Consider the following 25,300-nt stretch of genomic DNA (forward strand, 5'->3'; position numbering starts at 1 on the left):
CTGAGGAATTCACTGTTACAGATGGCTGTGGAGGCCCAGTCACTGGGTACATTAGAGGTTGAGGGGTTCTTGATTGGCAAGGAAGTCCAAGGTTATGGGGAGAAGCTGGAGAATAGAGTTGAGAGGAATAATAAATCAGCCATGATAGAATGGCAGAGCAGACTCGATAGGCCAAATGACTGAATCCTGCTCCAAAGTATGGTGAAGGGTGAACCCTTGCATGTTGCTTAGCTGCATCGCACCCTCTGTAATTGGAATATTGTATTCTGCCTTCACTTTACTGCCTGGATGTAATTGAGAATGGAATGAGCTGTCTGAATGGCATGCAAATAAAGTTGTGTGTCACTGTATCTCAGTACATGCGACAATAATAAACCAATTACAATAACAATAGTGTGCTAATAATTGTGTCATGGATAGGAAATGGATGGAATACCAATGTGTTGCCTGTGATTACCCAGAAAAGTAGTAAGTAAGGGAGAGCTATTTCATGCAATCTTTTGGTATATGTCATCCAATGCTGGGTTAGTGGAAATTTATCCACTAACAACTTTTACCAAAGGAAATGACACATAATAGTTGAAAAAGCAAAATTTATAGACTGCTCAGGAGGAGTAAATTATTTCCACAGTTCCTTGAAAGGAATAACATTGGGACAAATTACCTTGTGCAATTCCAACACAAAATCCACCACAAAGGAAAAGTGGTTGAGCACCAGCTAGAAAATTGCAGACGGCAGTCGGATGAACTTGCTAGGTTTTGAATCTGAGTGGCTTGAAACTCAAAAGGGAGTTGTCTTTTCAGTCCAACCTGGCAAAGATGATTAACTCCAACATTTTTGACAGAGTTTACAATGGCAAACAGTGGAATAAAGATTTGTCAGAATGGAAATACTCAGAGGCACCTTTTCACCCTGCTCACACCCTGTCAGATTTGACAGTTCAGAACAAGGGAAGATTGTGGCACCATACTTGTAGACAAGTTGGCAGTTTTAAAATACTTTGTAAAGAATAACTGGCAAAAAAAATGTTATTTAGGATTAGCACCAAATATGTATGGATGAGAATGATAGAAAAAAAAGATTCTAGTCTGTGATTGGGCTACCAGAATTGGATTCTGCATTAGCAGATTTGATCATTTGAAACTATGTTGATGGCAACTACAGTATTTAAATAACATCTAAACTAAAAAGCAGGAAATAAAATGGAAATTGGAAATGGGATCTGACAAAATGCTTCTTGCAATTTGAGTGTTGTTTATATATCTACCTTTTAACCCTGATACAGTCTATGTAAATCAATGTGCAACTCGTATCACTTCAATAAGGGGTTGGGTTACGGAGGTGAGATGAGGAACAAATCGGAAAACAAGGATAAAACTAAAAAGTTCTGAAGGAGGAACAAAGTCAATATTGCCCATTAAAATGTAATAATATGATGTGAAACAAATTTTCCAACTCCTACTCCCCCACCCCCCCTCACCCCCAGGAAGGGTACAGTGGCTACATTATACTTACAAGAATATCTCCTCGGATTTGTTTAGGAATTCATGGAGAAGTTTCACATTTTCTATCTCAGGACAACACCTTCTCTGCAACTATACACACACTACCATTCTAGTATAGAATTCCACAGGGTTCAATCACTGTCGTTTTCTATCCCACCAATTAACATCAGATCTTGCTCATTTTTACCAATTTCTTGAAAAGCCATTCTCATCACTCACCCCAAGCATTTCTGACAAATTTTAACTGGGGGGGGATATTATTGTGGAGAATAATTCAGGTGGTGTTTGGACTACCAGTGACAAATATGGTCTGAAGTCAGTGTTTCTGAAAGCACTTTACCCTTTGCCCTAAGAAAGTATTTGAACATTCAGCCATCTGGAAGATCGGTCTCACAGTGAAGCCAGGAATTCCAAGATCAATGCTGTCACAATATTTCAGCTGTCAAATATCAACTGATTCCATTTAAACAAGTTTCCCAATTTAATCCAGTGCAATTACTTCAACCTTCTCAAGGACAGTCATATGATGGGCTGTGACTTGTTAGTTAATATCAAGCATGAGATCAATTTGATATGCATCTGTTATGACAACAGCCAAACAGTATCCATCTCTTATGACATTCCTTAATATCCAATTCTTGCAAACTTCTCTGAAACACCATAAAGGATAAATAGAGTGTTATTATTATCTATTTGACATTTTATTTATTCTACTAAAGTAACTTCTAAAAGATGAATGTATTATTATGGTATTTAAAAAAAACACACATTTGACCTCATCAAGCCAAGTGGAAAACAGAAAAATTCCTATCAGGTTTATCACAGCTCAACTTGCTCTTCAATACAGGAAGATTATTGAATCCCACAGTGCAAGGGCATTTTTATTTAATCAAAGGACTTGTTTAACTATTCATGAAGTGAAACTTGCTGGAACAAGAATAATGATTGTTTCTACCTTGGGATACCAGGTCACTGCCCTCGAATTATCCTGATAACCGTCACATGGCCCGAGAGAGGCACATGAGAAATATCGGAACCAAGCCAAAGTACAAAGGAAGTGCTTGGGTAAAAAACTGTTTATAAGGAAAGCATTTAAAAGGGAATAGGAAATAAACTACATGTTTTAAGAAGGGAAATGGAAAAGCAATTAGACCCCCTGAGGCAAAGGAAACTGCTCCAAGAGATTCTGCATTTGGGGTTGGGCTGGTCATAGGAGGGCAAAGTGCTTGAGGCTTTAGGAAGCTAGCAGCAAAAACTCATACGAGTGCACAGTAGTACACATGCAGCAGAAACACAAGGAGGTGGAGTACCTGATGGTCTAGTGTCATGGCAACCGCCTTTCCCTCAGTGTCAGGAAAGAGTCACAGAGCACTCTAATGCATTTACTTCCTCAGAAAGCTAAAGAAAATTGGCATCCCTCTTTCTCCCTCACACATTCTATAGATTCAAAGAAAACATTTTGTCCAGATACATGAGTTGGTATGGCAACAGCTCTTGTACCCATGACCACAAGAAATTACAGTGTTCTAGATACAGCTTCATCTATCATGAAAAACCAGACTCCCTCAATGAACACAGCTGACAACTTTTTATGTCTTCGAAAAGCAACCAAAATATTCAAAATGCCCTCACACATCCTGGTTATTCATCCTTTTCTCCCCTTCCATTACACAGAAGATAAAAACTTCAAAACACTCACCATTAGTCCCATGGGCAGCTTCTATCCTGCTCTTATCAGACACTTGAACATACTTTTTGCACAATAAAGATGAGCTCTTGAACTCCCAACGTTCCTTGACATGACCCTTGCACTTATCTGTCTACCTGCACTGCAATTTCTCTGTAAGTAACACTATATTTTGCATTCTGTTACTGCTTTCTCCCTTTGTACTACCCTGACGCATGGATATTTTGAAATAATCTGCAGGGGTAGCAGGTAAATCAAAGATGCCTTTCTACTGCATGGTGTACATGTGACAATGAACCAATTTCCAATTTTGTCCTTTACTTTAAAATTATTCCTTTGTCCAATGTTCATACAAATGAGCAAAAATAAAAATCAAAATCCGAACTAATGCACACGAATTGATTGAGCAGCGAGAAGAGAGCATGGCCTGGATGGCGGAGGATCCTTGGAGATGGATGCTGCGTTCCTACGATGATGCTTAATGCAGATGTGCTCAACGGTGCAAGGGCTTTACATGTGTTGGACTGATCTGTATGCACTACTTTTTAATAGGCATTTCCACTCAAGGACATTGGTGTGCCCATACTAGTCCATGATTCAACCAATCAGTATACCCTCCACCATGCATCTACAGAAGTTTATCAAAGTTTTAGATTGTATGCCTAACTTTTTGCAAACTTTTGGGAAAAGACATGCTCTCTTTATAACATTCATGCGAGGTCAGATTGTGCCTCGGTTTAACATCAGACCTTTAAAGTCGCATATTCAATGTTATCGATCAATCAGTCCCCCCCCCCCCACATCAATCATATCTCTGGAGTAGTACAACAGTTTAGACCCCTCCCCAAAAAAAATCTGTTTGTACACATAGATATTCCATTCAGTGCTCCCGACTGCTACAGGTCTGGAACCAAGAGCTTTGACATCACATCTTTATTCATATAAAGTCATATCCGGAATGGTTATCCTATGCCTGTAATTTGCAGAGGATCCTTCACCAGAGGAATCACAAGGGTCTTGCTATCATGAACTAGGGATAATCAAATATGGGCAATACCTTCATAATGTACACCTCACTATATACCTTGTCATGGACTTGTACAATATTGTCTGCTTCCACTGCATTTTCTCTTCATTCCATTATCACTTTTCTTTGTACTGAACGTATTCATGCAGTTGGTAATAGTAAAGATGCATGTCCAATTGGAGAAACTAGCTTTCTCCCTGCTGCCAAGTAATACCCTATTTCTGTCAGAAATTACCTTAAAATCCTGTAACCACTTGGAACAAATTATTTTGGTTGTTTTATGTCTAACCAGATGAGCAATGCTATTTCCATGTTGAAAATGCCATTAGGTTTCTGCAGGATTCATTCACGTGTATGGAGCAGCTGAAGAACAGCTTTTTGAAGATGCGTGAAGACTAAATGCTCAAGCAAGCATGAGCATCAGAGCAAGAAAGAGCAACTGCTCCTCCTGCTGCTCAAATGACATCATTCACCAGCAGTGGAATCTGAGGCACTAGCCTCCCCAGCATTCATGACACCTTCAAAAAGGTGGCATCCAGCATTAAGGACCCCATTGCCCGGGACAAGCCCTCTTCTCACTTCTATCATCGAAGTAGAGGTGACAGAAGTCATACAACTCTACATTTCAGAACAGCTTCTTCCCCTCTTCCATGAGATTTCTGAATGGACAATGAACCCATGAGCATTACCCCAGCATTTTTCCCTCCCTTTTCACACTACTCATACATTTTATTTTGATGTATCCTTAGTGTAATTTACAATTTTCATCATTGTGTACAACACTGTACTACTGCTGCAAAACAACAAATTTCACGACATATTTTATACCAGCGATATTAAACCTGATTCTGATTCTCTATGGTTTAGTACTTTTTTTGGGGATTATATGGGTCAGCGCAACATGGAGGGCTGAAGGGCCTGTACTGTGCTGTAGTTTTCTATGGTTCTAAGAAGTCAGGGAGTGGGTTAAACTTTGGGAATTGCAGTTCCTGACTACCAGGTAGGAAGTCCAACTGGCCAATATGGACATTGAATTACAATGTGACTGCAATGGCTCCAACTGATTGATTGACACACTGGTGTAATCTTTCAAGAGGAAAATAATTTGAGACTTCCAAGTCTGTGAATCTCGGTGAGCCTGCTGGAGAAGTCCAAGTCCCACTGTCTGTGAATCCATAAGTCTGCTGGAGACCGAAGGCTAAAGACCGTCTGTACTGGGGTTAGAGGTCTGTATGTGGGTAGACTGAGGGAGGAACAAACTGAAATTGCTTGGCTGTTACTGCTTTGCCACTTGCTATGCTCTGTTCTGTTCTGTGTTACTTGGCCAGGCGTGAAGGGACTGTTGGCACTGGAATATGTGGTGACATTTGCTGGCTGCCACAGGTACAATCCAAAATTGTGTTGGTTGTTAATGTAAATTACACATTTCACTCAAAGTTTTGATGTATGTCTGATAAATCTGAATCTGAAATCACACTGCCAACCCATGTCACAATACCAGGAACTAGTACCTTTCAAAAGGTACATCACACCCTTTTACCCAATATGCCAGTAAAATCCATCCAAACACTTCAGAACTATCACACTTGCATTTAAGTAACTGATGCGGAGGACTGGGTTACTTTCTTTATTTTTGAAGACAAAATGGGGATAGATTGGTAGCCGGGAGGAGTGGAGGTGACAGATTCAAACCTGGTAGTTTTCTATGTCACCTTCCTGCTACCTGTATATGAGTAGAATTCTCTTAATACTAAGCACCATACAAAATGCTGGAAGAACTCAGCTGGTCAGGCAGCATCAACGGAAATGAATGAAGTCAACATTTTGGGGCGAGACTCTTCAGGATTGAAAAGGAAGAGGGGAGACACCGGAATAAAAAGATGGGTAGAGGCCCTGTAAGTAAAGGTAGTGGCCATTTGATTCATCAGCTTGAGGGGATATGTAGAATGATGAAATCTGAAAGGAGAGTATGATGGAGCATGGAAGAGAGTGAGGGAAATGGGGAGGGCAACTGGTGGGAGGTGGATCGTCCACTCCCCCTTATATTGCTTACTGTTAAAGTTCACACTATGTGCTTAGTTTTGTTCCCAGTTTAAAGTATACCATTTAGATCATTTCATGTCTCCACAACTTCACACTTTAAGCTTCAGTAGCCATGCATCCTTCTGCTGCTTTAGATTTCCCTTTGCCTTCCCACATTGTTACCAGTATTCTCACAGATAGTGACATTTCCAAGTTTATATCCTCTGCAAGCTTTGTAATGACGTATTTTTGATCATACTGAAGCACTTGAAAGGCCAATGTCCTGGTAAGAGTCATCCAGGAGGGGCTCTGGAATCATTGACCTGCAGAAATCTCTCACACAGGAGGAAGCTCAGTGACCACATCAGCCAGGAGTGGACTCCAGGTTTGATGAGAACAATCTCAGCATGGAAACATGCCCCCTGACCCCTGCCAACCATCAACCACCCAACTACACAAATCCCATTTTATTTACATTTCTGTCAGCCCCAAGAAACTATCACTCATCTGCATGTCAGGGGCAACTCACAGTCACCAATTAACTGAATAATCAGACACATTTTGAGATGAGAGTGGAATCTGGAGGAAGCCCATGCTGTCACAAGAGAATGTGCAGACTCTACATTCGAAACACCAGTGGTCAGAATTGAATGCGAGATACTTGCACTGTGATTCAGCTTTCCACCTGTTACCTTTGTGTGCATCTAGTCTCGAACCTGTAAGTTTCTGCGTCCATCACCCTTTAAGGCTAGAATACTAACCCTTCTCCCCCCACACACTATCTTCTCATGACTGCATATTCTCTGCTTACCAATTCTCAGCCAAATCATTATCTATACCATCACACCAGAACCAAGTTATAACTAACAAACACAAGAGACTTGGCAGACGAAATGCAGAGCAACACAAAAAATGTGAAGCAACTCAGCAGGTCAGGCAGCTTCTGTGGAGAGGAATAAACAGTCACCGTTTTGGGCCAAGCCTCTTCATCAGGACTGGAAAAGGAGGAGGAAGAAGCCAGAATCAACAAAGTATGTGGGATTGTGAGATCCTCTTTACATTGTTTGTTTGTAACTTCTCATAACCTTTATACCTTACACTTATTGCTGCCACAGAATAACTCATTTCATGATATATGCTTGTGATAACAAAGCTGACTCTGAATCATTTTATATTTCATAATATCACCAACTGGACAATGAATGTAATGCTCTCTATTACTTCAAGGAGCTAAAGCAATTTGATTTCAAAAATAAAATTAGTATTGGCTATGACTCATTAACCTGTTCTTCCCTCCCTTCATGACAAATGATCTTCATCCTGTATTACTGCCCCTGAAAATTATGCCTGTCATCAGCAACCCTATAGTTGGCAGATAATATTTTGGAAAAAGCTTTCAGCTGTAGCAACTTCTCCCAATATCTGCAGGTTAACTTCACCAGGAAATACAGTGAATGGAGGACGAGTATGGACAGATTTTGTGCACAAGGAAACCTCACACTTGTCTGGATTTATTTCTATCTGCCAGTCCTCCGTCCTTACTGTCAACCAATTAATATCTTATGATATGGCTTGACAACTTTCCTCATGATCCACAACTTTGCCACTTTTCATACCACTGCAAATTTACTAATCATCCCACCTACATTTTTGCTCAAGTTTATCTCAAATGTCCCAGTACTGATCCCGACAGAACATCACAAGACTTCTGGGTAGAAGAACACACCCGACCACAACTATCCATGGCCTGTGACCAAGTCAGTTTTGAACTGAATCTACCATATTTCCATGGATATCACGGATACCTTCTGATCACCCTGGCACAAGGGATCCTTGAATGTTTTAATGAAGTTCTTGCATTCTACACCCCGAACAATCATTACCTTCACCTCAAAAACTCAATCAAGTTTCTACGACATCACCTCCCCGCACCTAAATGTAGTTTCTGTGAAGTAGTCTGGTGTATAGGAAAATAGAAACTGCACTTATTTGATAAGGACTGGTGGGGGAGGGGAGCAAGTGGGAATGTGGGTATGGCAAAATGGGATTAGTGCAGGATCAGTGCAAAAAGATGTTTGATGGTTGGCGTGCACTCTGAGCCAAAGCAGCCACTCCCATACCGTTTGAGGCCACTCCAAAGAACACAGTGTTTAAAATGCCTTACTCCTTTGCCACTTCAGTGATGCGAACTTCACTTACCGACGATCGTGAATCCTGACACTCCTCCTGGTAATCTGGGTTGGCCTAAAGAAAAACAATTCACTATTAGATCTCGCAGAGGAGGCCCCAACTTCGTTAAAATTGAGAAGTTCAAAGTAAAAGAAACACTCACATCACCAACCTCAGCAGCCAAATAGTTGCCCGTGGCCAAGTGCTTGAACCGGAAGAGACTGTTCCAGTGCCCAGCACCGCCACGGCAAGGGTCATGTTGAACAACCTACAAATACAATGAAGACACACACAATTTTAGGCCTTTTTTCTGAATCCTTCCCTTTCTGTATGTTTAATGCAAGCACAAATGGAATGCAGAACAGACTGCAATATCCACCTAACTGGGAAGCAGTTTTTTTGCAATAGGGTGAGATTCCTGAAGGACAGAGATTACAATGATAATACTTCAAAATTACACACTGCAAACCTTTTCTTTCAATAATTGATGTGACCCCCACGCACCCCCCCCCCCGTACAGCAATAACTAGAACCAGACATTTTCAGTAATTGTTGATCAGTCCTGCACATCGGCTTGGAGGAATTTTGGGCCATTACTCCTTCAACTCTGGGATGTTGGTGGGTTTCCTTGCACGAACTGCTTGCTTCAGGTCCTTCCACAACATTTCTATGGGATTAAGGTCAGGACTTTGTCTCAGTCATGCCAAAACATGTGTTTTCTTCTTTTAAAACCATTCTGTTGATTTCCTCTCGTCTTTCAGATAATGGTCCTGTTGCATCATCCAACCTCTATTCAGCTTCAGATGTCAGTCTGCTACCCTGACATTTCCATGGAAAATGTCTTGACAATTTTGAATCCATTGTTCCCTCAACAATTGCAAGCTGTCCAGGCCCTGAGGCAGCAAAGCAGCCCCAAACCATGATGCTCCTTCCACCATGCTTCACCAGTGGGATGAGGATTTGGTGATGGTGTGCAGTGCCCTTTTCCCTCCAAAGTGCAAACTTTTGACTCATCTGTCCACAGAACATTGTCCCAGAAGTGGTGTGGAACATCCAGGTAAGGCTTTTGCAAACTTGAGACATCTTTTTTGGGGAGTAGTGGCTTCCTCCATGGTGTCCTCCAACAAACACCATTCTTGTTCAGTGTTTTTCTTATTGTGGACACATGCACAGAGACTTTAGCAAGATCTGGCGATTTCTGTAGGTCTTTTGCTGTAACCCTTGGGTTCTTTTTCATCTCCAACATTGCACGTTGTGCCCTTGGTGTGATCTTTGCTGGATGCCCATTGCTAGGGAGAGTAGCAACAGTACTGAGTTTCCTCATTTGTAGACAATTTCTCTTACTGTGGACTGACGGACACTCAAGTCTTTAGAAATGCTTTCATAGCCTTTTCCAGCTTCTTGCATTTCTACAATGCTTCTTCTAAGATCCTCTGGAAGTTGTTTTTAATCGAGGCATGGTGCATATAAACAGATCTTTCTTAAGAAGACCAGGCTCTGTCAGTAATCTGATATGTGTGTCTTTTTCTAATGTGGCAGGGCACACATACTTTTCCCAACAAATACACGTAATATTGGATCATTTATCTCAATAAACAAATGAACAAGTATAAAGTTTTGTGTTTTTTTTTTATTAGATTGGGTTCCCTTTATCTAGTTTTAGGACTTGCGTGAAGATCTGATCACGTTTTAAGTCATATTTATGCAGAGATAGAGAAAATTCTACAAGGTTCACAGAATTTCTAGCACCACTGTAAACTGAATGACCACTTCATAAAGAGGTGGGAAACAAGTGAAACAGGTTGCCATCATGTGGCAAAGGTGCAAGATTATATATTAGATCTTGCACTCTTTCACTTAATCCATTTTTGTGTTTATACTGGCCTTGCCTAAATTGGAAGGAACCACCATTGACAAAGGGAAACTGGACCCTTGATCACAGCAGTTCATTAGTGTCTGGGATTCTGTTGGTAACTGGAAACTAAGTTGTGGTGGAAAAGGATTTTGTTCATTATGCAAGGTCCATATTAGGACTTGTCAGACTTCAGTTTAGTCCTGCGCTGATATTTCCATGTGCAAATGTCACTTTACCACTGCAAGCCCCGGTTTTAAACACTGTGCCATACCTCGACTTCCCACAATGCCTTGGAACTGGTTGCTGATGTGGCAGACTGCCTCCCTGTGGTCCGGAGGAATACATACTGCTTCTTCCGATATTCGTCACAGGTGAGAAACTTCTCTTGTTCAGCATGAAACAGTCTCACAACATCACCCTACGACGGGAATTAAAACAAAAGCAGCATTTGTTAATAACATACTACCCTGGACAAAAACCCTGCTTATTCACAGTTGATAAAGTCATCTTGAGAAGACCAGTGGAACAGAGGATGAAAGCTTTCTGGAACCGAGACAGTTAAGGTGGAATTGACCCTATCGTATGGCGCCTGACATATACATCTGTATATATGGCGCCTTGTCGAGCAGCGTCAACCTTCTGTCTATGCCCAAAGGAAATCTAAGCTGTCAGTGCCATACCAAACATTCTCAATAGTAAAGGATGTGCGCCCGTGGAAGATAGAAAGGGATGGATTATGTCCCACCCTCCACCCCACCCACTTGAGAACATTCATTAATCTTGTCTTTTGTCTCGCACAGAAGGCAGGAAGAGCCACTTCCTGGTACAGTTGGTCCTCCTTATCCGCAGATTCCACATGCGGGAATTCAACCAACCGCGAATCGTGAAAACCTGGAAGTGCTCTTCCAGCGCTTGTTGTTCAAGCATGTACAGACTTTTTTTCTTGTCATTATTCCCTAAACAATGCAGTATAACAACTATTTTACGTAACATTTACATTGTATTAGGTATTTATAAGTAATCTAGAGATGATTTAAAGTATTTGGGAGGATGTGCGTGGGTTATCGTGCATTAGAATCGAAAAAGATCAGAAGTTCTCTTACTAACTAAGTTGGAACAGGTACATCCGATATTATTTAGCATCAGCTAGTCAAACGTTTGTCTTAGTATATAGTATATATTTTACCTTTCTATGCATATTAAACACTTAAGAACATATGTTTCGGCGCCAGGCTCGGGAACAGAAGTTCTCAGGACTCGGGACAGCTCGCTCCCTAGTGTGCTCTCCACCGTGCCAGGTTGATGTGGAGGATCAAAAACTCAAAACCCCAAAACCCAATAATTAAACCACTGTGTTGCTTAGTAATAATTGTAGCTTTCATCGAGGCACAGCCTTTCTCACTTTATCCTTTAAAATTGTTCCGAGCGTTGACCGACCTAGCCTAACGCTTTTCCAATGACCAATGGCGTTTCACCTCTTTCCGATCGCTTTACTATTTCCACTTTTTTTTCCAATCGTGATTGTGATTATTTTCGTGAACAGAAACACTGCGAATTCAGAGCTCTGGCGCCGGGTCCTAATGTCCACCACACTGAGACAGGTTAAATAAGGTCTGGGGTTCCGTTGGGTCCTAAGGTCCCCGATTGAGACAGGTTGAATAAGGGACTTGAGCATCCGCAAATTTTGGTATCCACGAGGGGTCCTGGAACCAATCCCCTGTGAATAAGGAGGGCCGACTGTATATTGTGAAGATATGCCTCCTGTGAAATGGGAAACGATCCAGCTCTTGGACACTATGAAGGTGCATTTCACCCTTTAACACAGCACTACAGCTTTTGGCCAGTTGAGGCCACGTGTTTAAGATCAAGTCCTCAAAGCTAGCAAAGTGGTTTATTTTAATAGTGCAGCAGAGATCGATATAATATACACTCCTCTTATAAAATCATGAAGACATCTCGTCACTCTTTTTCAGGATTTGGAGAAATCCATGGATTCCCACAGACAGCAAGCAGCACTTCAGCTGGAGAATTAGAGCCCTAGATTATGATTTTCCTGTTTATTTTAAGCATTTGTGGAAACGCTACTGATTTATTCTAATAACAAAAGGCTCATAGGCTCCCTACAGTGCCCATTGGAGATGGTAGGTCGGGCTCCCAAGCAGCAAAATGTACCAGGTGCTGGGCAAAGAAATGTGGCCGTGTGAAAGCTACAGCAAGGCAAGGGTTAAACAGCCCAGCCAAGAACCATCTTTTAAGAAAGTTCTTCAAAGAGCATAGCTTCCCTTTGCTCAGCAGGATATCGGAGCCATTTGTATATGGAGACATGGCAAGTTGTAGCAGAAGGATGTAGGCCACACACACACACCCACCCCATACGGACAATTACTTTATGAGCATAGGTTGCTAAGCTTGCAGTTTCAATTGATTTTTCACACATGTATTGTGAATGACGAGTGATATTGCGACATACAAGGTTATTAATTGTTCAATATCCATAACTGCCAGTCAATTCTGTGTAACAATTTCATTTCTATGATCGGACCAAAACAGTGTGGTGACAGAGGGAATGCTGTTCTCCTTGTGTAGAAGTAAATAAAGTGTGACTGAAGAACAAGTGTGAGTTTTCAGAGACCACTTCATCACCAATGTCAACTGCCCCCAGCACATGACATTCTCAATTCTGTTCAGTTTCAAGTCCTATCTCATGGGCTGGAGCACAAACTGCGGTTGATGCTGCACCATATGAACACTGACACTGCCCTCTTTTAGACAAGGCACCAAATTGGAGGTCTTGTGCAAGCTCTTACATACCACCACAAGGTTTCTGTCCCACATCCTGGTGACATCTATCACCACTTCAAAAATGGATTATATGCTCCTTATCTCATTGCACTGACCATCCGCTGGACTCTGTTCAGGTCACAGTTCGATCAGACTGCAGAGACTAAGCTGCAAAAGATGACTAACTGAAGAAATTCTGGGCTGTCCCAAGATGCTAGGATCCAAATAGTACATTCAGTCAAGCAAGTCTGTGTTAACTACTCCTTCACACTATTCTGATTATATTCTTCCTGCACTCCTTTCATCTAAGGCCAGATTCTACCACCTAGTTACTAGGGACAATTTACAAGACCAATTAACCTACCAATCTGTATATTTTGGGATGTGGGAGTAAGGGGAGAGCACCTGGGGATACCCATGTGGTCACAGGGGGAATGTGCAGAATTTCACAGCTACCAGCAGAGATTAGGATCAAAGCCAAGTTGCAGAAGCTGTGAGGCACCATCCAGTCCCATTGTGCTGCTCCGAAATAGAACTGAGAACTTTCTGTTCAGACCATGAAGCAGAGAAGAAGAATTAGGCCATTCGACCCATCAAGTCTGCTCCACCATTCCCATCACAGCTGATTTATTATTGATCTCAACACCACTTTCCTGTCTACTCCTCAAAGCCTTTGACACACTTACTAATCAAGAACTTACCAACCTTCAAGTTTAAATATACCCAATGACCTGACCTCCACAGCCGTCTGTGGTAATGAATTCCATAGATTCACCACCCTTGTGGCTAAAGAAATTCCTCATCTTTGTTATCACTGTGCCCTCTGATCCTAGGCCCCCACTCCCCACCCCCCCCCAATGGCACTATAATAAACATCCTCTCCACATCCACTCTGTCTAGGCCTTGCAACTTTCAATAGGTTTCAATGTTACTTCCCCCCACCCACTCCACATTCTTCTTAACTGAGTACAAATTCTACTCATACATTAAACCTTTCATTCCTTGGATTATTATTTTTGAATTGTGCAGCAGATAGGATCTGGAATTAACCATATAACCATATAACAATCACAGCACGGAAACAGGCCATCTCAGCCCTCCTAGTTCGTGCCGAACTCTTAATCTCACCTAGTCCCACCTACCCGCACTCAGCCCATAACCCTCCACTCCTTTCCTGTCCATAGACCTATCCAATTTTACCTTAAATGACACAACTGAACTGGCCTCTACTACTTCTACAGGAAGCTCATTCCACACAGCTATCACTCTCTGAGTAAAGAAATACCCCCTCGTGTTTCCCTTAAACTTCTGCCCCCTAACTCTCAAATCATGTCCTCTTGTTTTAATCTCCCCTACTCTCAATGGAAACAGCCTATTCACGTCAACTCTATCCCTCTCAAAATTTTAAATACCTCGATCAAATCCCCCCTCAACCTTCTACGCTCCAATGAATAGAGACCTAACTTGTTCAACCTGAATTCCAGAACAACGGTAACAATGTCCACCAGTGCTCCTTGCTTTGCATCGACCACACAGTCAGTAAAGGCCTGGGTTAGTCAGGCACATAAAAGTACAAAGCCACCACCGATGCTGGAAATCTGAAATAGAAACAGAAATGCTGAAAACCCTCAGCAGGTCAGGCAGAAATACTTGATGTTCCAGCAGGAGCTGGGATATTAACTCTGTTTCCCTCCATTGAACCTTTGGGCTGGAATAACAATGCAGCCGCTATAGAGTCTTATCATCCTAAATATATTAGGACGTAGAACAGCACAGCACAGGGAGGGGCCTTTTAGGTCGAAGATACCCGAGCCGAGTACGATGCCAGATTAAACTAATCCCATCAGCCTGCACATGACTCACGTCCCTTATTTCCCTGCACGTGCAATTCCTTGTCTACATCCCTCTTAAAGGGCACAGTAACATCTGCTTCTACTACTTTCCTTTGCAGTACATTCCAGGCATCTTCCACTCTCTGTATGGACAAGTTGCCCTGCACATCACCCTTACACCCCAAGTACTTGACATTTATACCTGGGGGGGGGGGGGGGGGGGAGGGGGAGAAAAAGACACCATCTACACCACTCATAACTTTATACATTTCTGTTAAGTCTCCCCTCAGTCTCAGAAATTCCAGAGAAAACAAGCCAGGTTTGTTCAACCTCTCCCTATAGTTAATACTTACTAATCCAGGCAGCATCTTGGTGAACCTCTTCTCCACCATCTCAAAAGCCTCCATATTCCTTCACGTAAAGAGCAACTAGAACTGCACAAAATGCTCCAAGTACAGCCTTACTAAAGTTTTATACAACGGCAACATGATTTTCTGACTATATTCAACCAATGAAACAAATGTGCCATACACCACTCTTATCTATAGTACTCATATTGCTGTTTTAATCCATAAGCTATGGGAGCAGAATTAGGTCATTTGGCCCTTCGAATCTGCTCCACAAGGAGTTATGAACTTGGACTTCAGGACTACATGAGAAAAATAGGTTGCTTGGACAACTTCAACAGCTCCTGCCAGGAGGCAAAGATAAATTCACACAATTTTCTTGAAGCCATTTGAGAATGTGTCACATGAATGTTTATATTACAAGCAGTGAAAGCAGCTCACCCCTTTCAAGATGTCTTCCTTATTGTCACTCCACTTCATGAACAGAACAATTTTCCAACTAGTGTTGCAATTCACAGAGTTAACCTGGAACAGACAGATGTAAGAAACTTTGAAATGGAACAATTAAATTGATTGCACATGAAAGATTGTGCAAAATATCATTTCCAAATGATAGTGGATTGTTATTCAAGTTACAATTGGCTGAAACTTACTCTCCGGAATAGTGACATCTATGAGTCATTGACATGGAGTAAGTATTAGAATGGTAGTAGGAGTCCCAGCATTGCTCATCCAGTTGTCGGGAAACACTCACCTCAGCTTTCTCAAACTTGCCACATAAAATCTGTGTGCTCAATCAGCAACAGCAAGGCATTTTCAGAATATGGGCACCACGAATAATCAAGACACTTGCAAGTGAGGGCAACCACTGATAGAATCTGTTATCATCCCGGTTTGCCTAGTGCAAAGGTTCCCAAACTTTTTTTTAATGCCAAAGGCCCTTACCATTAATCAAGGGGTCAGTGGAGCTCGGGTTGGGAAGCACTGCTAATGTAACCTGTACTATTAGCACAGAAATCTTACTTGATAGCCCTCAAGAATCAGGCAAGTTCTAGCCCTATACTTAGACATGAGCATTTAGTCCAGGTTAATATTCCAGTGCAGTACTGACTAAGTGCTACATCAGAGAGCTGTTCTTCAAATCAAATAATAAACTAGTTTGTTTCTTAGATTTACCTGCTGACTGATGTCTCCTGAATCGTATGACATTTCTTAACATTTAGGTACAAATTCTTCCCTCAGACACTAATACCTGATCTACCTGCTGGAGTCTTGTTTATATGTTTCGTACACAAAATAGCCACTGGATTATAGATAGTAGCCCATGAGATGCAGTGTCACCTTACAATCAGAAAAATCTTCTTCCTTACCTCTTTACATCCAGGATTGTCAACCAATTCACAATTGCTGGCATGAAGTGGCTGGCCAGCATTAACTGGGTTCAGCACCACTTTATCTCCAATTACCACCTTGGGAAGGCAGGGTTTAAAAAAAAGATAAATTGTTTAAGTCTGAAGATATATTTCATTGCTTAAGCACATTTATTGAAAAAACAGATTTTCAACTCTGGCTCTTCAGACTAAAGGTTCTCTGAAATATGTCATTACACAAAGGTATTGAGTTGAACTTCAGTTTGCCTTTAATTTTACCAGTTTTCCCCTTGTTTGGTCCATCAATGCCAAATCTTTGAATAAAATTCTGAGTGGCCAGTGACATCTTAGGCCAATCAGACTTCAGGATGTTGTCAGAGTGCAGAGGCAGCAGTAACTCAAAAACACTGAAGTTCAACATTGCGATGGGAGCAAATGGCAATCAGGAGTGGGACATCCCATCTCCTGAAAGCCACCACACACACACACACATCACTGCCCCCAGAGAGACCACAGGTGCCTGGGTGATCAAAGCTGGAACCTCTGGGGCCTGCAGAGTCTTAATGAGCTAGAGCCAAGAGGGCGGCAAATGGAAGTCTGGTGTAAATACTATTTGTAACTTCAACACCATTTTTTTTTGTAAAGATGGTCCAAATGTGACCAACAATAGCACGGAAGACCAGCTAATAGTCGTGCCGCCCTCGCAGCTCCATAGACCAGGGTTCAATGCTGAGCCTGTGCGGGGCTCTCTTATTCCCCTGCGCACATGCATGTTTTAATCAGCCGCAGGAGTTTCCTCTCACATCCCAAAAGATGTGCAAGTTGGTCGGTTCCGTAGCTGCTGCAGATTGCCCTGAGTGCACAAGGACTGGTAGAATCTGGGGCATTTGATGGGAACTTGGGGAGAATAAAATGGGTTTAAGGTGGACTAGAGTATAAATGGGTGCTTGAATGGCTTAAGGATTTGTTTCTAATCTCCTTCTCTCTCTATGAACAGTACTCAATGATAAAATTAAACCAATCTGAGGCCACATTGAAAGCAAACTTATGAGGAGGGAATCTCATGGAAACTTATCAAACACGGAAAGGCTTAGAGTGGATATTGAGAGGTTGTCCAATAGTGGGAGAGTCTAGGACCAGAGGGCACTGCCTCAGAATATGTACCTTTTGAACAGAGCTAACTAAGGTGGTGAGTCTGTGAAATTCATTGCCAGAGCCTGTTGTTGAAGCCAATTCATTGGGTATACTAAAAGCGGAGGTTGATAGGTTCTTGATTAGGAAGGGTGTCAAAGGTTACAGGGAGAGGGCAGGAGAATGGGGTTGAGAGGGATAATAAATCGGGCATGATCAAATAGCAGAGCAAATTCAATGGGCCAAATGGCCTAATTCTGCTTCTATGCCTTCAGGTCTTACAAATCCCATTGTCCCCACAGTGGTTTAAGGCAGTGTCGCTCTGTACTTCACATTGCCTAGCCAAGTCTTCTACTTACACTGTCACCTATGGAGCGCAGCTTGTAGAATGGCTGAATGTAGAACCAGGATCCCTCATTGCCGGCAGCATCCAGTGTAACTCTCATGGCATTCTTCTCCAGCAGGGCTGGCAGTCTCTTGTTCACAGTCAGGTACTTATTGCTTTTCAGGTGCAATAACTACAGAGTTACAAGGTCACGTTAGTGAATTCCCAACAGCACTGACACGGACAGTTCTATTTCACTACTGGAGTCCATGAAACAGGACAGTGCCAAAAAGGCACCAGAGACCAGGTTACCAATCAGACAGAGGATGGACAGACAACTGAAGGGTCAGACTTTTGCTAAACACATAATATAGGGCAATATAATATTATATAAAGTAGTAACTCAGCCTTGGTCCAACTAAAAAGATTCAAGGAGTACAATGTCCTCCTCACCCTAACTAGACTGGGTAATTTTAGCGGCATAATTAACATTGCACTTGTCACCTCTCATCTAGCGTTGGAAACCAGAAAACTATCATAAAATCCTTTTGACCTGACTGCAATGGTCAGGGGGTAGCAAGGAAGAAAGAAGAATCTGATGACATTTTGTTTTAAAGCAATGCGCTGACCCCTCGCAAGAGGTCAGCATGCTCAGAAAGTTTGTTAATTATAATGCTCACTCATTGCGAATGGATCTGACAAGTCTGATATTGTAGGAGCTTGGAGTTAATTGTCATGAAATCAGGCACAGCTCTGGCTGTTGTCTTTAGTCGCAGGCAGGAGGCTGCACAAATAATGGACAGGAGAAACTAACTGGCCCATGTAACCTGTGCACCCATTTTACACATCTTTAGAGAAAGAAAAAGAAATAAAGTGTGCCTGTGCAAGTGGTATTGTGTACCAAACATTACACATGTAAATAGTGGCCCAACTTATTTACTCCATATACAGAAATTACATTACACCAAGCCAATCTGTCACGTACAGTACACAAAACCAACCTTTTGTGTACATACAAGTCATTTCTAGAATAAGAGCTCTACAGGCAATCTATGCGAGGATTCCACAAATTAGAAATTCCTCTTTGATCCGTCTTTATGACAGTGTGATAAAAGATGGAAAAACCGTTTCACTGAACAGTCACGTTATTGCAGATCCTGAGCTAGAAGCTCTGCCTGCTCCCACAGTGATCTGTGCTCTGTTGAAAGCTGAGAAAGCTTGGCTTGACAAGTGTACTTGGCTGTTGCACCATTGCGCTCATGTCCTGCTAATAAACAGCAGTTGAGCATTTACAGAATTAGAGGCCAGTCTAAACAAGTGAACACATTGACTGTGATCGACCTGAACACAAGTTCACTATGATTCAGCACATTTGGATGGAAGTTACATTTTAATCCCAATTTGACTGACTTAATCTAGCAGGATTTCAGATCCTCACAGGTGATTCTAAGTTACTCATCCACATCTCTGAGATGTTACTTTAAGCTTTCCCTTACACTGTACTTGTGCACAAGACTATAAACTCAACCTGATTTATCTTCCATCAACCATCTTCAACACAGCTAGGATGTAAACTGTGAAAACACTTACGAGAAGTAACACACAGAAGAAAATGTACCATATCGTTAGATGAACAGTTGCAATTGCATTGAATCACTTGCTCCAACCCCAACCTTAACAAGGATCTCATTAAAAATGGCAGGTCACTGATCCATAGAGACCTAATTACAGACTACCATGAGGATAGAGGAGTAAATGGCTGAGGGTGACAAATTTCTACTTGAAACTTGACAAAAGGAACTGGGGAATTTCACACTAATTCACAGAGAATGGCACAGTGGATTTCAAGAGTTAAATAACCCTTGCTGATTAATCAGTAGATAAGGGAGCATTTTTTTAAGGCAAAATTTAAATAGTACTTGGTAGAAGCCCAATTATCAAGTTTCTGATCATTTTGCAACTGGTCTTAGACCTTTAACTGGCATGGTTGATGCATTTAGCATGGTCCATTTAAATTGGATTACCTATCCCTATTAAGGAAGCTATGTACAGATAAATCCATTAAAAAAAAGCACTATGTAAATTAATCAAGCTGAATTGAAGCTTATTTTAAAATGTTTATTTTTACCAGTGCACATCAACCTGTTTAAATGTGTCTGATCATTGGAGGTGTAGAGGCAGTGGGAAAAGCCATCAGCAGCAGCATATGCTGTAAAGTGCCATCACAACAGAGAAGAGGCCGAGCCTCGGATTCCACTATCTTGATTGTATTAATGACACATACCACTTAGTGGCACTACAACGATTGCGATAGCCGTGGGCTACGAGGAGCTACATGGCCATGGGGCAAGAACAAGAGCACAGTGGAAGTATGTTATGGGCACGACACCATCAACCTGTCTTGTACTTACCTGAATAACATTGCCGTACTGAATCACTGTGCCCAGTAACTTCCGGTTTTCTGATTCATTCTGCTTCTTCTCCAGATCGGAAGCATGCTGTGGAGACGGGTACAAGTATCAGTGACTGCCTCAACCCTTCGATTTAACCCAAACATACAATGGCTTGGACAGGTAACATACTAAAGCACACAAGTCAACCATCAAAAGTGCCATGGAAACTGTTGGCCAAACTGGAGGTAGGAAAAGTGAACTCTTGGACAGGTTTAGCTTTAAATACTTCCCTCAGAACCGTGAATTCCTTTGGCTAGTGACAACATAAAACCTCCTGGAAGTGCATTTAAATTTCAATAAAAGAGAACTTTGAGTGGGTGGGAGGTAGGGAGGAAAGGGGCTTGTTTTCCTGTTGCTTGTATTGTTCTGCTATTCATTGTGGGCATGTTACTTTGACGCGAGATAGTGTGGCAACATTTACAGGCTGCCCCTAGCATATCCTGAGGTTACATTGGTTGTGACTGGGAAGATGCATTTCACTGTGTTTTTCAATGTATATGCAATAAATAAATGAACCCAAATGCTAATATACTAATGCCAACTGAGGTCTATTGATAAGAATCAGAATGTGTACCCACTCTAAAAACTTTAGATAGAGGTACACTGGCATAGGGCACATCAGGGTGCAAGACTTCTGTTTGACCTCTAATGTATCTTAAGAAAGAGCTGTAGAATTAGTGTTGGGGATTAGTAATTATTCTTTACTGTCACTTGCATATTACCAGTCATAATACTGCTACTTCACAAAATGTTCTGCATATAATTTGGCTGCTACACTTCCAGCTTCACACAGTGACTGCCTTTACGATGTACTTTTTGAACCTCCCAAGATCACAATGGAAGCTTTATTTTCTCACTTATTTTGCTGTTAACTTTTAAAGATGGTTGTGCTGCATTGCGTTTTGCAGAAATGGTCAGATACAGATTTATTAGGACAAATATAAAAATGGTTTTACTGCAAATTGAACAGAAGATTGCACTTGTTGGGGAAAGTGTTATGAAATCTCATGTTTATGAATATTACCAGAGACAGAATGGACATTTATGCAGTAAGAAAATACTGCTTTATCACACCTGGAAACGAAGTATTATCAACTGGAGTGTGAGTGGCACACAAGCCCATCACCAAAAGCACTGCAGAAACTGCTAACCAAATTGGGGGGGGGGGGGGGGGGTTAAAAGACAGACAGAATATTGTACAGAGCTGATGCATTGTGACATATCACATTACTAAAAGTATGTCATAAAAAAATGAATTCCTCCTCCTTAATCATTGCTACAAAGAACACAAACTTATTGGGCAGGTGTGACCCACCCATCTGTTTTGCTCATGTTCTTTAGAGAATATAATAAGACTCACCTCTCCCTCGGTAACACTGTTCACTTTTAAACATTCTCCACCAAGCAGCCCAGATCACCCAGTTGTACCACAACAAGAATGTTACAGCTTCAGTTCAAGGCAGCAATTTAACACTAAGAGATTAACCATGTGCATGTAGGCATCCTTCAGAAAAATAAAGCTTATTTTGTAAAAGGCAGTACTTCATACTGACTTGACCACTGGGGAAAAAAACCAAATAGCTGGACAACACACACAAGATGCTGGAGTTTCTCAGCAGGCCAGGCAGCATGTATGACAAAAAGAATAGTCAATCTTTTCCACAGATGTTGCCTGGCCTGCTGAGCTCCTCCAGCATTTTGTGTGTGTTGCTTGGATTTCCAGCATCTGCAGATTTTCTTGTTTGTGATCAAATACCTGGATTCTAGTTATTTGGGACACATTGGGACCAGTACATTTTGGCTCAATTAAGCAGCTGCCCCAATTAGCTGAGATTTCATGAAACAGTTAAAAGGGAATTAAAAAGGAACTGAATAACAAATTATGCCAGCTAGTGGAGTGGTGCCATAGCAACAACCTGGCATTCAACATCAGTAAGACGAAAGAGCTGATTGTGGACTTCAGGAAGGGTAAGACGAAGGAACACATACCAATCCTCATAGAGGGATCAGAATTGGAGAAAGTGAGCAGTTTCAAGTTCTTGGGTGACAAGATTTCTGAGGATCTAACTTAGTCCCAACATTTAATTATAAAGAATTATAAAGAAGGCAAGACAGTGGCTATACTTTATTTGGAATTTGAAGAGATTTGGTATGTCAACAAATATACTCAAAAACTTCTATAGATGTACCATGGAGAGCATTTTGACAGGCTGCATCACTGTCTGGCATTGTGGGGGGGGGGGGGGGGGGGGGGGGGCTACTTCACAAGACCAAAAGTAGCTGCAGAGGGTTGTAAATCAAGTCAGCACCATCTTGGGTACAAGCCTACAAAGTACCCAGGACATCTTCACGGGATGGTGTTTCAGAAAGGCAGTGTCCATTATTAAGGACCTCCAGCACCCAGGGCATGCCCTTTTCTCACTATACCATCAGGGAGGAGGTACAGAAGCCTGAAGGCACACACTCAGCGATTCAGAAACAGCTTCTTCCCCCCTGCCATCCGATTCCTAAATGGACATTGAACCCTTGGTTTAACACTTCATCCAAATGTCAGCACCTTAGAAAGTACAGCAGCCCTTGATGACTGCAGCTAACGTCAACTATTTACATACAAATGTCTCTGAAGCTGGAAAACATGCATCTCAGACTCCATGGCAACAGGTCCTCCAGGTAGGCTTTGGCATCACTGACACGCATTGATCAGGAGTCTGAAGGAAACTTTTGAGTGAGCCATTTCAAATTATGCATTACTTATTTGTCATCATTGTGTATTACACATCATTAAAATGGAAAAGCCACAAGAAATTTGCATAATTTCAATCAATGCACACCAGGATCCCTATCATCCAGGCCATGCTCACTTCTCACAATTACAGGAGGTATAGGGGCCTTGGGTCCCACACCAACAGGTTCAGGAACAGTTATTCCCTTCAACCAACAGGATCCTGAACCGGTATGGATAACTTCATTCACCTCAAGTCTGAACTGATTGCGCAACCTATGGCCTCACTTTCAAGGACTCCCCAATGGCACTACAGTCGTATGGTGGTTAGCTTGCCAATATTACAGCTTGGGATTTTCCAAAGTTCAGAGTTCAGCTCAGCACCATTCTGTCAAGAACACCTGTTGGTCCACCGCGTGGAAAATGTGGATTTCCCCTGGGTGTTCTAGTTTCCACCCACTGTTCAAAGATGTACCAGGTAGGTTAATTAGTCATTGTAAATCATCTCATGATTAGGTTAGGGCTAATCGGGTTTTCTTCCCCCCCCCCCCCCCCGACAGGGATTGTTGGGGTGGTGTGGCTCAAAGTGCCACCCTGCACTGTATTGCTAAAATAAATGTAAAATACAACTTATGTTCTCAGTGTTACTTCTCTAGTAATTTATTACATTGGATGTTTGCCAGTATTTGTCATGTATAGCTTTTCACAAACTATTTTATTTCTTCATTTTTCTGTAAATGCCTGCAAGAAAATCAATCTTAAGATTCATTTGAGATTCATATGGTGACATACTCTATGTCCTTTGACAATAAATGCACTTCGAACTGCAGCTAGTAGAGATGCTACTTCACAATTCCACTGAAAGATATTCAATCACAAGCTCCTGTACTACGTGTGTGTGGAGTTAGTACATTCTTTCTGTGACTGCACAGGTTTCCCTTGGGTGCTCCAGTTTCTGCTCAAATCACAATTAATTGTTTTCACAAAAAGTCCTCACGTGCAGGAGAGAAGTGAAACCTGAGAGCTTTTGATAACTGCAAGTGACTGCTTAATAGTTGGCTTGTTCCTATGGTCTGTCTCTAATACAGAAAAGCTTGCTTTGGATTAAGTTCACACGTTATCACAGACCATAATAGATGATAAAACTGCAAATGCATCTTTAAGGAAAATCTCATTCACAACTGTATTACGAAATCCTAAGCTAAAACAGACACAAACATGTACTGCGTATCACCCAAGTTTATTTTTTCCTCTAGAATCTCCAGTTCATTACTATCACCAGTAGAGGTCAGTGTCTACCAAGATATACAATCCACAGTGTCAAAACTAAACAATAGGAAATTCAGTATAGCTGGTTAGTAACGAGTCAAGAAACAGTGGTTTGTAATGACAGATCTACATCCTCAATTCCCCGCCTAGTCCAGTCAGGACAAAGAACTGAGACCAAGGCTCACCAGAGCAATGGATCAAAGACTCTGGAAGGATTTTCATTTCCAGCAGAGGCTTAGTCAGAAACTGAGTTCTTTGCTCAATGTTTCTAATTAGCTTTATTCTGGAATTATCCCCTTGCTTTCCTGCCTTCTCTCTCACTGCAAATTCGTAAAAGTTATAGATTCAGAGCACTTAGAACACAAAATTAAGCCCTTCATCCTAACTTACCACGCTAATCTATGCTAATACTATTTGCCTGCATCTGGCCCATATCCCTCTAAACCTTTCCTATCCTTGTATCTGTCCAAATGTATTTTAAATGTTCTAATTGTACCCAGCTCAAACACTTCCTTTGGCAGCTCATTCTAGATTCCAAGCAGCCACTGCACAGGAAACGAAAGCTTGCAACTCAGCTCTCCTTGAAATCTCCTCACTTTACACCCATGTCACCTATTTTTAAACTCTCATACTCTAGGGGGGGGAGTCCCAGCCTATCCAATCTCTCCTTGCAATTTGAGCACTCCAAAGCATTCTGTAACTCTGCACCCCCTCCAGCATAATCACATCCTTATCATCTCACGGTGGCCAAGATTACACAAACCACACCAACGGTGGCCTAACAAATGATTCATACGTCTAATA

The 25,300-nt window shown here is 41.7% G+C and overlaps 1 protein-coding gene across 7 annotated transcripts in view; it reads right to left on the reverse strand.

The window, feature by feature from the left end:
- The window catches only part of itpr1b (inositol 1,4,5-trisphosphate receptor, type 1b), a 531,527-nt gene that overhangs the window by 353,821 nt on the left and 152,406 nt on the right, over positions 1 to 25,300 (reverse strand). For all 7 annotated transcript variants that reach the window (XM_059944385.1, XM_059944380.1, XM_059944381.1 and 4 more), the window contains exons 5-11: positions 20,464 to 20,550; positions 18,087 to 18,245; positions 16,597 to 16,695; positions 15,668 to 15,751; positions 10,538 to 10,684; positions 8,575 to 8,679; positions 8,442 to 8,486 (exon numbers count right to left, since the gene is read on the reverse strand). In XM_059944385.1, the coding sequence (XP_059800368.1) occupies positions 8,442 to 8,486; positions 8,575 to 8,679; positions 10,538 to 10,684; positions 15,668 to 15,751; positions 16,597 to 16,695; positions 18,087 to 18,245; positions 20,464 to 20,550 (726 nt within the window). The remainder of the gene's footprint in view (positions 1 to 8,441; positions 8,487 to 8,574; positions 8,680 to 10,537; positions 10,685 to 15,667; positions 15,752 to 16,596; positions 16,696 to 18,086; positions 18,246 to 20,463; positions 20,551 to 25,300) is intronic.

Source organism: Hypanus sabinus, chromosome 19 (genome assembly GCF_030144855.1).
Source record: "Hypanus sabinus isolate sHypSab1 chromosome 19, sHypSab1.hap1, whole genome shotgun sequence".
NCBI classification, from domain to species: domain Eukaryota; kingdom Metazoa; phylum Chordata; class Chondrichthyes; order Myliobatiformes; family Dasyatidae; genus Hypanus; species Hypanus sabinus.